Raw genomic sequence first — 12,264 nt, forward strand, 5'->3', positions numbered from 1 at the left:
AGAGCTTGGGAAAACTTCAATTGGCATAAGATCAGACACTTTTACATATTATGATGATACTTGTTGCCTTTATCTTGGTGCTTTTGCCTGAAATGATGCTCATGATTCCCAGTGCTAAATGTAGGACTAACCACCCTCTGCCTTTTCTTCACAAGCAATATAAACCAGGAGATTTCATCATTGTGGGCATTTTCTCTCAGATCTATATCTACTGCAGAATGATAGACTTCAGGAAACAGCCATCTAAGGAGCTTTTTGGCACCACCATGTAAGATGTTTTATAAACAGACAGGAAAAGAGAAACAAGAGAAGAGAAGAAGGGAGAGAGGAGGTAGAGAGGGAGAGATAGAGAGAGGGAGAGTATTTGTATGTAGGGAAATATATAGATGGACAATATTACATGATGGATGGATGGATGGATACATGTATGTAAGTATGTATGTATGTATGTATGTATGTATATATGCATGTATGGATGGATGGATGGATGGATGGATGGATGGATGGATGGAAGGATGGAAAAATGCTGGATAGATGATAGGTAAATGGTAGCTCACTAGATACATGGATGAAGAGATAGATGATAGGTAGGTAGGTAGGTAGATAGATAGATAGATAGATAGATAGATAGATAGATAGATAGATAGATAGATAGATAGATGACAGACAGCACAGACAGATGTTACAATCATTAAATCTATACCATCTATGATATTTTGGGAAGTATGTATCTTTACAGAATATGTACAAAGTATATTTAGAGAGTCCTCAGAGAGGGGTGGCATATAAATCCAATAAAAATATAATATAATATAATATAATGCAATGCAATGCAATGCAATTCAATGCAATGCAATGCAATGCAATGCAATGCAATGCAATGCAATGCAATGCAATGCAATGCAATACAATACAATACAATATAATTTAATAAAATAAAATAACAACATAACGTAACATAACATAATAAATATAACGTAATATTATAAATATAATGTAATATAATGTTATGTAATGCTTATTTTAGAGTCATAACTCCAATGTATCAGCACATCCTCGCTTTAGAGTTTGCCATCATGGAAATCAATACAGATCCCTCTATTCTGACAAACCATACTTTGGGTTTTCATATATATAATACCAACTTTGATCCAAGTTGGACATACCGTGCTTCATTGGAGCTCTTCTTTACAAAGGGCCAATTCATACCTAACTATAACTGTGATGCTCAAAACAGACCAATAGCAGTAATTGGAGGACCTTCTTCTGACATCTATTTATACATGGCTAATATTCTTTCTCTATACAAGATGCCACAGGTATGTTGTTTCTATGGAATTAAGTGGCAGGAGATAAAAATCCATAAGAAATCTCAGACAGGGTTTTTTGTAAGATTTTTATGTGATATAACATGGTATGATTCATCTCTGAATTGTGAACTGGTGATCTAATGCAATCCTGAACTACTCACCTATTTTGGTGATGCAGCTCAGCCTTGGAAGTGATGCAGAGAGATGGAGATCTGGTTATTGAATATGTTTACTTAAGTCATGAGAAAAGCTGAACGTTCCTGCTCCATTAGCTCAGTTTGAATATGAATGTGAAACTTACATGGAATTGGGTTTCAGTTTCTAATTTAGTGGAATAACTAGGGAAAGAATCTGATTGCACATCATTTTTTTTTACTTTATACTTATTTCCCCTTTTATTTTTTTAAAATAATGTTTATTAAATATTAATATTAAAAAGAGAGAACAAACATAACAAACATAAAAGAGAAAGTGGTATAATACATAATATGAAGTCATTAATAGTAATATATAATCTCAAGTGTATATGTGCAAGATACAATATCAGATATGGAGAATATAAGGTAAAAGTATAATACGTAATATAAATTAATAATAGTAACACATAATGTCAAGTATATATGTACAAAATGCAGTATTAAATGTGAGAAATATAAGGTAAAAAATAGAAAGGAGGAAAAGATAGAGAAGGCGATAGGGAGAGAAGTAGAGAAAGAGAGAGAGAAGGGGTGACACTTATACGACTTTGGGGCGCAAAGGGGTAGTAGGAGTACATATGCCTTTGTCTTAGTTATCAAAGTAAGGAGGTGTAGTTAGTAAGGGTTCATAAAAATCAATGTGACTCAAGCACTATGAGCATTTGTATCTGAACAAAGTGAGCTGAAATCCCTTTTATTGTTTATTTTTCTGTTTCTAGATATTGTATGGTTCTTCTCCTGAAATTAGCACAAAAGAACAAGCTACTTTTTACCAACAGATGTTGCCGGATATGGACAGTCAGTACAAGGGAATTTCTCAATTATTGCTATATTTCACATGGACATGGGTTGGGATGTTGTTAGTAGACAATGAGAGTGGTGAAATATTTCTGCGCAGGATGCTTCCCTTGGCTACCCAGAGTGGCATCTGCTTTGACTTCATTGCAAGATTTCCCAAACCTGTTCATTCGAATAATGTGAAAAACCTGATTAAAATAGGTCTTAACATGTACAGATTTGTTATGAAAAGTAATGTCACTGTAGTTGTTGTTCATGGTGAAAGTGGTAACATGATGACTCTAAGGTTTCTTTCCAGTAAATTGAAAGATAATGATTTCCCACTCTGGACAAAAGGGAAAGTTTGGATTATGACAATCCAGATGGAATTCTCATCAACTCCCTTTCAAAGAAATATGGATATGGTTTTCCTTCATGGTGCTTTATCTTTTGCAGTTCACTCAGAGAAGGTACTGGGATTCCAGCAATTTGTTCAGATGAGAAACCCTATCTTGGAAAAGGAAGACAGTTTTATCAAGATCTTCTGGGAAAATGCCTTTAGATGTTCCTTCCACACCTCTGTAATACAAAAGTCAAATGGGGCCACTTGTACTGGAAAGGAGAAACTGGAGATTCTTCCTACATCTGTCTTTGAAATGGAAATGAGTGGCCACAGCTACAGTGTCTACAATGCAATTTATGTGGTGGCACATGCTTTGCATGCATTCTATTCATCTATAGTGAAATACAGAGCAGGGAGAAAAATCAAGGATAAACTTTTGAATCAACATTTATGGAAGGTAAAATCCTCCAAAATACAAATTATAGATGTCTCACTCTATCTTCCTACTAGATTTCTAAATAAATTCATTCTTCTAAGAATTCATTTGTCCAATGTGAAACTGTACATTTTTGGTAAATTTGAATTTAGCTTTTTTATTTCTGCGGTCTCAGAGCAAATAAAAAATATATCCATATTAATATATCCATATGTAATATTATGTAAATATATAAAAAGAAGAAACTCTATATAATGACTCTATAATTAGAGTCACAAAAAAGTTTCTATAAGCTAAATGAGATTGGGCAGCATAGAAGCCTAAATAGATAGATAGATAGATAGATAGATAGATAGATAGATAGATAGATAGATAGATAGATAGATAGTACAAGTATTCAATCTTATATACCTCTTCACAGTACGTTACAGCCCTCTCTAAGCGGTTTACAGAGTAAACATATTTATTTATTAATTTGTTTGTTTGTTATTGGTTGGTTGATTGATTGATTGATTGGATTTATATGCCATCCCTCTCTGAGGACTTGGGGTGGCTTACAACATATAAAAAGAAACAATAGAATAGAGTAGGATAAATCAAAAACTAAGTAAACTAGTGTAAAATAGCCAATTACATATATTAAAAACCAATCATACCCATTCAAACAGCAACCATAAGTAACAATTATCACCCAGGGGGCTAAGATCAAATTGGCCCAAGCCTGGCAGCATAAATGACTCTTACAGAAGGCAAGGAGTGTGGGGGCAATGTGAGTCTCTGGGGGAAGCTGATTCCAGAAGGCTGGGGCCTCCACAGAGAAGGCTCTTCCCCTAGACCCCACCAAGTGACATTGTCTAGTGGATGGGACCTGGGGAAGGCTGATTCTAACCAGTTGCTGGGACTCATATGACAGAAAATAATCCTGAAAGTAATCTGGCCCAATGCCTGTTCTGTCTGGGTTCCCCCAGACGTCAACACCAACTAAAAAGAGTACTAGACACGCTGGTAAAAAGCAAAGTATCTTTGAAAACAAACACAGATAACAAAAACTGTTCTTACAAACTGGAATGCTATGAAGCTTCACAGAAAAGTCACGACAGCCAGACAATACAACAGGCTTCCTGCTGGCACACACACCACTGTAGATAATAAAACCCATGCCTCTCCCAAGTTTTCAGCCTTCGAGGCCACAAGCCAGAATCAGAGACGCCAAGGATCGAAGCAAGGTCACAGGACTCCCAAAAGATAACTCTCCACACTACAGGAAGGGCGGGCCTGCCTTTTCAATCTTTCTGAGGAGAACCACACCCAAACCCAGCTGTTGCCTATTAGGGATGGAAATACCTGGCTAATTGTCCCCTTCGTTGTGCTGCCCTTCTCTGCCTCATATCTATGATGGCTTGTGCGTTCTCATCTAATGACTCCAGGCTACTCGCTGGGGAGAGCTCCCCCCTGGGGGTCTCAGGCTGTTCTCCCTCCTCCTCGTCCTGACATTCCTCTTCCCCGTCTGCCTGGTCCTCCTCCTCCTCCTGTTCCTCGTCCTCCCCCTCTGAGCATGGAGCCGGCAGAGTTCCATCGTTCCCTGAGGAGCCTCAGACTGAATCACAACAATGCCATGTAGGGCTTTATAGTCATTACCAACAACCGGCAATCAATTCAGCTCACAGTGTGTTGGAGAAATATGGGCATGCTAGGAAAGCCCGTGACCGCATGTGCAACTGCATTTTTCATGCTTTGCAGTTTCTGAACACTCTTCAAAGGTAGCCCCATATAGAGAGCATTGCAGTAGTCAAATCTTGAGGTGATAAGGGCATGAGAGACTATGGGTAGAGACTTCCTGTCCAAATGGGACCGCAACTGGTGCACCAGGTAAACCTGGGCAAATGTTGCCACAGCTGAAAGAAAACCTCACCACAGCTGAAAGACAATGGTCCAAAGTCGGCTGTGGATCGAGGAGGATGCCCAAGTTGCAGACCCCCTCTAAGGGAATCAAAAGTTCCCCCTGCCAGAGTAATTGACAGACAGATGGAAGTGTCCTTGGGAGGCAGAAACTACAGCCGCTCCATCTTGTTGTGGTTGAGTTAACACCCATCTGGATCCTAACAGCCTCCAGACACTGGGACATTACTTCCACTGCTTCACTGAGTGGACACGGGGTGGAGATGTATAGCTGAGTATCATAAGCATACTGATGGTAACTCACTCCATGTCCTCGGATGATCTCACCCAGCGGTTTCATGTAGATATTAAACAGCAGGGGGGATAGGACCGACCCCTGAGGAACCCCACAAAGGAAGGATCTAGCAGTCAATTTCTGACCCCCTGCTAACACCGACTGCAACTGACCAGAGAGATAGGAGGAGAACCACCGTAAAATGGTACTAAAATTAAATGTATTTTTAAAGAATTTTTTTATTTTTCTCCAGAAGCTCCATCCATACTTCAATATACACATACCTTGAAATAATCAGTGATATACATATACATACATTTTGACTCAATTAATCATTAATCAATACCCTGCTTTGCAACAATTTTTCATTCCATTTCTTCCGTCTGTCTTTTGCACTTTTTTACTCCTTTTCTCCTTTTCTTCTTTCCCTCCATCAACCTATCTTCTCCCCCTCATCTGCTTTCTTCCACTTCTTTTCTCTCTTCTCTTCTGCTCTGTCTTCACTTCCTACTTCCTCTTCCTCCCTACTTTACCTTCTCTTGAGTGCTTCTCTTCCTTACTTATATCATAACTGACAGGCTGAAATTTTCTTCCCAACTTTTATTCTAATAGTACCCAACTTTTATTCTAATAGTATTCTAAAATTATTATTATTTATTTATAATATTCTATGTCTATTCTGTATTTTTAAAGATACCAACCTACTATCATACTATAGGTATGCATTCTTTCTCTAGTGCTACATCTACTGAAAAGATCTATTTTCATCATCTGGGAACCCCACCAATTAATTTCAGTTTATTATACCAAATTAACTACAGTAGCTTAACTTCTCAGTCATTTATTATTTCTCCTGCTTCTTAAGTTCAAGCCATAGTGCTTCCTCCTATTCCTTGATTTCTTACTCACCCTTCAATTTTTAACCACTATTTCAACCATAACTAAATACCCCATAGCAAATCAACATTTGTTTACATAATTTGATAAAGAATATTAAATAGTAACTTCAGTTTCCACATTAAATCCTTTGAGTTATTACGTAACATACACCTTTACTTGTATCATTTTTATTCCATAATACTTTTTATAAATATCATTTCAAATTTAAGTCATTTAGAAAATGAAGGGAAGTAACAGTTATTCAATTCCTAGGTTTTCACATTATACCTCATTTCATACTTTTTTCCTGCTCTATTTCACTTTAATAAGACCAAGCATGTACTAAACTTCAATTTATATTTTTATCTAACAAACCAAGCTTATAACAATCTGTAATATAATTACTGTTCCCCATAAATTGTCATTTATTTATACCTATACTTATTTTATAATTCATCAACTACTACACGAACTATTATATAAATAGACACAAGAACAGTTTTTTTCAGAACGCCATCACTCTACTAAACAAATAATTCCCTGAACACTGTCAGACTTTCTACTAAATCTGCACATCTATTCTACTAGTTTTTCTCATCATTCCTATCACCCATTTCCTCCCATATTGACTGTATGACTGTAACTTGTTGCTTATATCCTAAGATTTTTATTAATATTGCTTCTTCATTACTTATTTGACCCCTAGGACAATCATTAAGTGTCGTACCACATGATTCTTGACAAATGTATCATTTATTTTATGTACGCTGAGAGCATATGCACCAAGACAAATTCCTTGTGTGTCCAATCACACTCGGCCAATAAAATTCTATTCTATTCTATAGTAGTAAGAGCATATCTCTCTTCCCTATAATAAAAAAGCAGAATTCATCCATTTTCTTTAAGTTGCCTTTTTCTTTCCTTGGCTTTTCTCCCCCCCCCCCCCTGCTTTCTTTTATCTTTGTATCCCCGATTTCTATTATGCACTTCTTGCACCTTTTTAATGTTTATTAATATTATAGATTTTCCTTTAATCCTTCTTAATCCCTTTGTCCTGTCTCTTCTATCTACATCTTTGCTTATTTTTTTCTATCACTATTAAACCCAAAGTAACAATCATAAAATGAGTATTATCTTTAAACTGTTCATTTTCTATGTCTTCTATTTTTTCACTGTCGAGTTGAAAGTCTTCTACCTGCTTTTCTTCTTCTGTTTTCTTTTCCTTTTTGCTGCCTTTTTGTTCTGAGTCATTTTTTTTCTTTGTCATTATAGTTTGAAGATCCTTATTATCTTCTTGTGTTTTTTCTTTTTCTATTTTTATTTCATCTGCAAGTTCGGAATATTCTTTTTTACTTATTTTAACTCTTCGCAGCAGTCTTTCAACAAAGCTACCAACTCTTCATAGTAACTTATTTCCATGTTAACCAGGTCATGGTTAATAAGCTTACACAATAAGTCCAGCTGTCAAAAAAGTGTCTGTTTCCCAGACTTTATAATTATTTCCTTTTAGGTGAATTTAGATAGGTTATTTGTATTTAGTATCTAGTATTTTATGTTTTTCTATTTTATTGTGCTGTAATCATAATTACAATCAGCAATGTAATTTAATAATCTGGATGGCATGCATATAATTTATTTTAAACATTTTATTCTATATTTTTATTAGTTCCAAGACCAATATGTTATATCTCTCATTTGGTACTACTTTTTTCCTTCCTCCTATGTTTACTGAATCTGCTAATTTTGAGAAATTTCGGAAATCCAAAACATACTCAAAATTCAATTTCTTTTAAAAATAAATCTATGGAGATTATTGACATTTCTGTACTAGAAACTTTTTAAAAATGTATGGTCCTGATTTGAATTTTTTAAAATATATTTTAAAGTCTTTTGCAACATTCTTCCCTTATACTCTTTTATACTCTCTTCAATACAAACATGTTTCTCAATGGTTTTTTTCCCCAAAAATCTGCTAAAATGATTAGTCTGTTTTAAATTAATCTGAATAATATTTTATTTTATTTGTTCTTTTCATTGTGCGTAATGAAGATTCTGTTTATATAATTTAAAAGGGAGAAAGATTGCTGTTGTACATCCTTATTTATATTTCTGCTTGGCGTATTTTCTGATTTAGCTCAACTACATGATCAGAAGAATTTCATTTAATAATAGTGCCGGGCAAAAAATTGGGTTCAATGAAAATGGAGAATTAGAGACTGGATTTGATATTCTCAACTGGATCACATTTTCAAATTTGTCTTTTAAGAAAGTCCAAGTTGGAGGCATCAACCTTAAGGACTCCAATGAAGAAATGGTCTTCATTTATGAAGATGATATTGTGTGGCCAAGCAGGTTTAACCAGGTATTGACCAGTCACATTGTATTCAATCCAGATTTCATACCAAAATTGTATATGCTCAAACTTTCAAACCCTTTGTTCTGTCGGGCTCTCTGGTACACTCCTCCCAAAAATTCACAGGTACAAATTTCAGACACACACACGTTTGAAAATTCAAAACAATGTTCTTTATAATGAAAATTCACTTAAACTAAGCCCTCTTTTGTTATAGGAAAGAGCACTGGTCTCCAAACAAACTGGTAATTTGTACAAGTCCCTTATCAGTTCTGTGATACTTAACTTGCAGCTGTGAGGCAATTCACAGTCCTTCTTTCACAAAGTGAAATACACTTTGCTCTGGTTTAGTTTCAAAGCGGGGAAAAATCAGCACACAAAAGGTCAAAGTCAGTAAAGCAGTCATGAAACACAATGATCAGATAATCCTCCACAATGGCCAAACCCACAGGCTGCTATTTATAGCAGCCTCACTAATTACAGCCCCACCCAACCACAGGTGGCCTCATTTTCTTTGATAATAATATCTCAGTTGTTGTTGCCCATGCATCGCTCTCCGCATGCGTAGCTGTATCATTAACTCTTGTTCTGAATCCAAGGAGGAGCTAGATAATTGATCTCCTTCTGAGCTGTCTGCCACACTCTCCTCCTCCTTGTCACTCATGTCTTCTTGGTCAGAGGAGCCTTCATCATCAGATTCCACCGGGGGCAAAACAGGCCTGCAGCATGTGGATGTCTCCCCCACATCCACAGTCATTGGGGCAGGAGCTGGGCCAGAGCTAACCACAACAGCCTTGTTTTGGCCTCATCAGCTAGCCATACCCACTGGGACTTGAACTTGCAACCTTTGCCTTGTAAGGCAGAGAATTATCCTCTAGGGTACAGTATCCAATCCCTTCAGCTCTGCACCAGGGAAGGGTTACATATTTTTGTGTCAAATCACCTGGTGTATTGAAGGAACATCACAGCTCCTTATTTGCCTCTCGGCCCAACCCAGGGCCATTTCCAAGGCAGTTAATTTTATTGATAGTCGACAATTCTATCTATATGTGTCACATGTTTGGGTTTTTTTGCTGAATTTGAAAATTAAGGGAGACTAGGATTCATCAATTTCGGCCTTGTTTTGGCCTCATCAGCTAGCCATACCCACTGGGACTTGAACCTGCAACCTTTGCCTTGTAAGGCAGAGAATTATCCTCTAGGCTACAGTATCCAATCCCTTCAGCTTTGCACCAGGGAAGGGTTACATATTTTTGTGTCTAATCACCCTGGTGTATTGAAGGAACATCACATCACATATATGTATATATGTGTCTATGTATGTATGTGTGTGTGTGTGTGTGTATATATATATATATATATGTGTGTGTGTGTGTGTGTGTTTTCATAGATTATATATATATATATATATATATATATATATATATATATATATATATATGTTTTTCTTATGTCGGATCACCCTGGTATATTTTTAAGGAACGTCACAGCTCCTTTTTTTGCCTCTAGGCCCAACCCAGGGCCACTGCAAGGCAGTAATATATTTATAGCCGACAAACTATATTTTGTATGTGTTAAATGTTTTTAGCTGGAATTTTAAAATTAAGGGAGACTAGGATAGATCCATTTCGGCCTTATTAGGCCTCATCAGCTAGCCACACCCTTTCTTTACTGGGATTCGATCTGGGAAGCTTCTGCATTGTAAAGCAGAGAGCTAGCTGGGAGGATTCAGATCTGATGGGTCTAATTGCTAGCTCTCTGCTTTACAATGCAGAAGCTTCCCAGATCGAATCCCAGTAAAGAAAGGGTGTGGCTAGCTGATGAGGCCTAATAAGGCCGAAATGGATCTATCCTAGTCTCCCTTAATTTTAAAATTCCAGCTAAAAACATTTAACACATACAAAATATAGTTTGTCGGCTATAAATATATTACTGCCTTGCAGTGGCCCTGGGTTGGGCCTAGAGGCAAAAAAAGGAGCTGTGACGTTCCTTAAAAATATACCAGGGTGATCCGACATAAGAAAAACATATACCCCCTCCCTGGTACAGAGCTGGGAGGATTCAGATCTGATGGGTCTAATTGCTAGCTCTCTGCTTTACAATGCAGAAGCTTCCCAGATCGAATCCCAGTAAAGAAAGGGTGTGGCTAGCTGATGAGGCCTAATAAGGCCGAAATGGATCTATCCTAGTCACTGAGATGCCTATTTTCCAAAGATAAAGCTTACCTATTTATTTATTTTTAAAATTTATGGACAGACCCAGCCATTTTCTCTGTGTAATGGGAAGTGTGATGTAGGCCAAAGTAAGATCAAGATAGAAGGGAAACTATTTTGCTGCTATGACTGTCTTCGGTGTGCAGAAGGAAAGATTGCTAACAGGGAAGGTAAGAGATATTGTATATATCAACTAATGAAGCAGATTGTCAAATGTGCTTTGGAAATTTTCTGTTTTGTGTCAAGTGTTACACTTGGCAGATCAGATCAGTAATTGAATTGCAAGCATGTTCATTATTGGTAGCAAGAAATGGATTTAAGGAAATACAAGTTGATGACAACTATCTTAATGTACAACATATATTTTTCAGAAGTTAATTGATAGTCCACATTTTGAACATTTATAAAGTCTGTTTTTCCCCTTTCAATTGAAGTTCAACATCAATATTTTGTTTCATAGACATGGATGAATGCTTTCAATGTCCAGAAGATCAGTATCCCAATGAGAAGCAGGTTTTGTGTCTGAGCAAAGTGACAACATTCTTGAACTACAAAGAAACTTTGGGAACTGTTATGGCTAGTTGTTCTCTTTTCTTCTCTTTAATCACAGTTGGAGTTTTTTGGATCTTTATTAAGCATCAGGATACTCCCATTGTCAGAGCTAACAACCGGAACCTCACATTTGTCCTCCTTATTGCTCTCCTGTTATCATTTCTTTGTACTTTGCTATTCATTGGGAAACCTCACAAGGTGACATGCCTCCTTGGTCAAATTGCCTTTGGCATCATCTTCTCAGTGGCCATTTCTTGCATTTTGGGCAAAACCATCATTGTGGTTCTAGCTTTCATGGCTACCAAGCCAGGATCCAAGATGACCAAGTGGGTGGGGAACAGACTTGGCACATTTATAGTATCCTGCTGCTCCTTTATTCAAATTAAAATTTGTGCTATATGGCTGATCATTTCTCCCCCATTCCCAGATGCTGACATGAAATCAATAGCAGAAGAAATCATTCTGGAGTGTAACAAAGGATCTGCCTTCATGTTCTACTGTGTCTTGGGTTACATGGGCTTGCTTGCCATTGTCAGCTTCACACTGGCCTTCCTAGCAAGGAAATTGCCTGATGCTTTCAATGAAGCCAAGTTTATCACTTTCAGCATGTTGGTCTTCTGGAGTGTATGGTTGTCCTTTGTTCCAGCATACCTGAGTTCAAAGGGAAAATATATGGTTACTGTGGAAATCTTCTCCATTATAGCTTCCACTGCTGGATTATTGCTTTGTATCTTTTCTCCCAAGTTGTACATCATTGTATTGAGACCTGATTTGAACACAAAACAGCAGCTCAAAAGAGAAAAGGACAGAATAGTATAAATTCTGTTTTTTTAAAAAAAATAAAATAAATATTTATTATATGTACATAATATAGGTTCAGTGAATTTTTTAAACAATTATTTAAGTAGAAAACAGTAGTGTATTTCAAATAACCACATCGTAAAAAAAATGTCTTAAATGCATAGGCCTATTATCTGGATCATTTAAAGCTCAAAGTAAATTTTGATCATTCTGCTTGTCATTATTTTCAA

At 36.7% G+C, this 12,264-nt stretch overlaps 1 protein-coding gene across 1 annotated transcript; it reads left to right on the plus strand.

Annotated features, from left to right (window-relative positions):
- The first annotated feature begins 564 nt into the window (after positions 1-564).
- Positions 565-12,052, plus strand: LOC139154234 (vomeronasal type-2 receptor 26-like). Its single transcript, XM_070728663.1, has 6 exons — positions 565-587; positions 1,028-1,319; positions 2,227-3,084; positions 8,250-8,477; positions 10,725-10,851; positions 11,142-12,052. Exons 1-6 carry the CDS (start codon positions 565-567, stop codon positions 12,050-12,052), a joined length of 2,439 nt encoding a protein of 812 aa, XP_070584764.1.
- The last annotated feature ends 212 nt before the right edge of the window (positions 12,053-12,264 follow it).

Source organism: Erythrolamprus reginae, chromosome Z (genome assembly GCF_031021105.1).
Source record: "Erythrolamprus reginae isolate rEryReg1 chromosome Z, rEryReg1.hap1, whole genome shotgun sequence".
Classification (NCBI taxonomy): domain Eukaryota; kingdom Metazoa; phylum Chordata; class Lepidosauria; order Squamata; family Dipsadidae; genus Erythrolamprus; species Erythrolamprus reginae.

Bases quoted from the DNA above. Each gene is read 5' to 3' on its own strand.
- LOC139154234 (XM_070728663.1), top strand. From the start codon at position 565: ATGGATGAAGAGATAGATGATAG. The intron at 588-1,027 runs GTAGGTAGGTAG...TGCTTATTTTAG, and splicing joins GATGAAGAGATAGATGATAG to AGTCATAACTCCAATGTATC. The intron at 1,320-2,226 runs GTATGTTGTTTC...TTCTGTTTCTAG, and splicing joins CTCTATACAAGATGCCACAG to ATATTGTATGGTTCTTCTCC.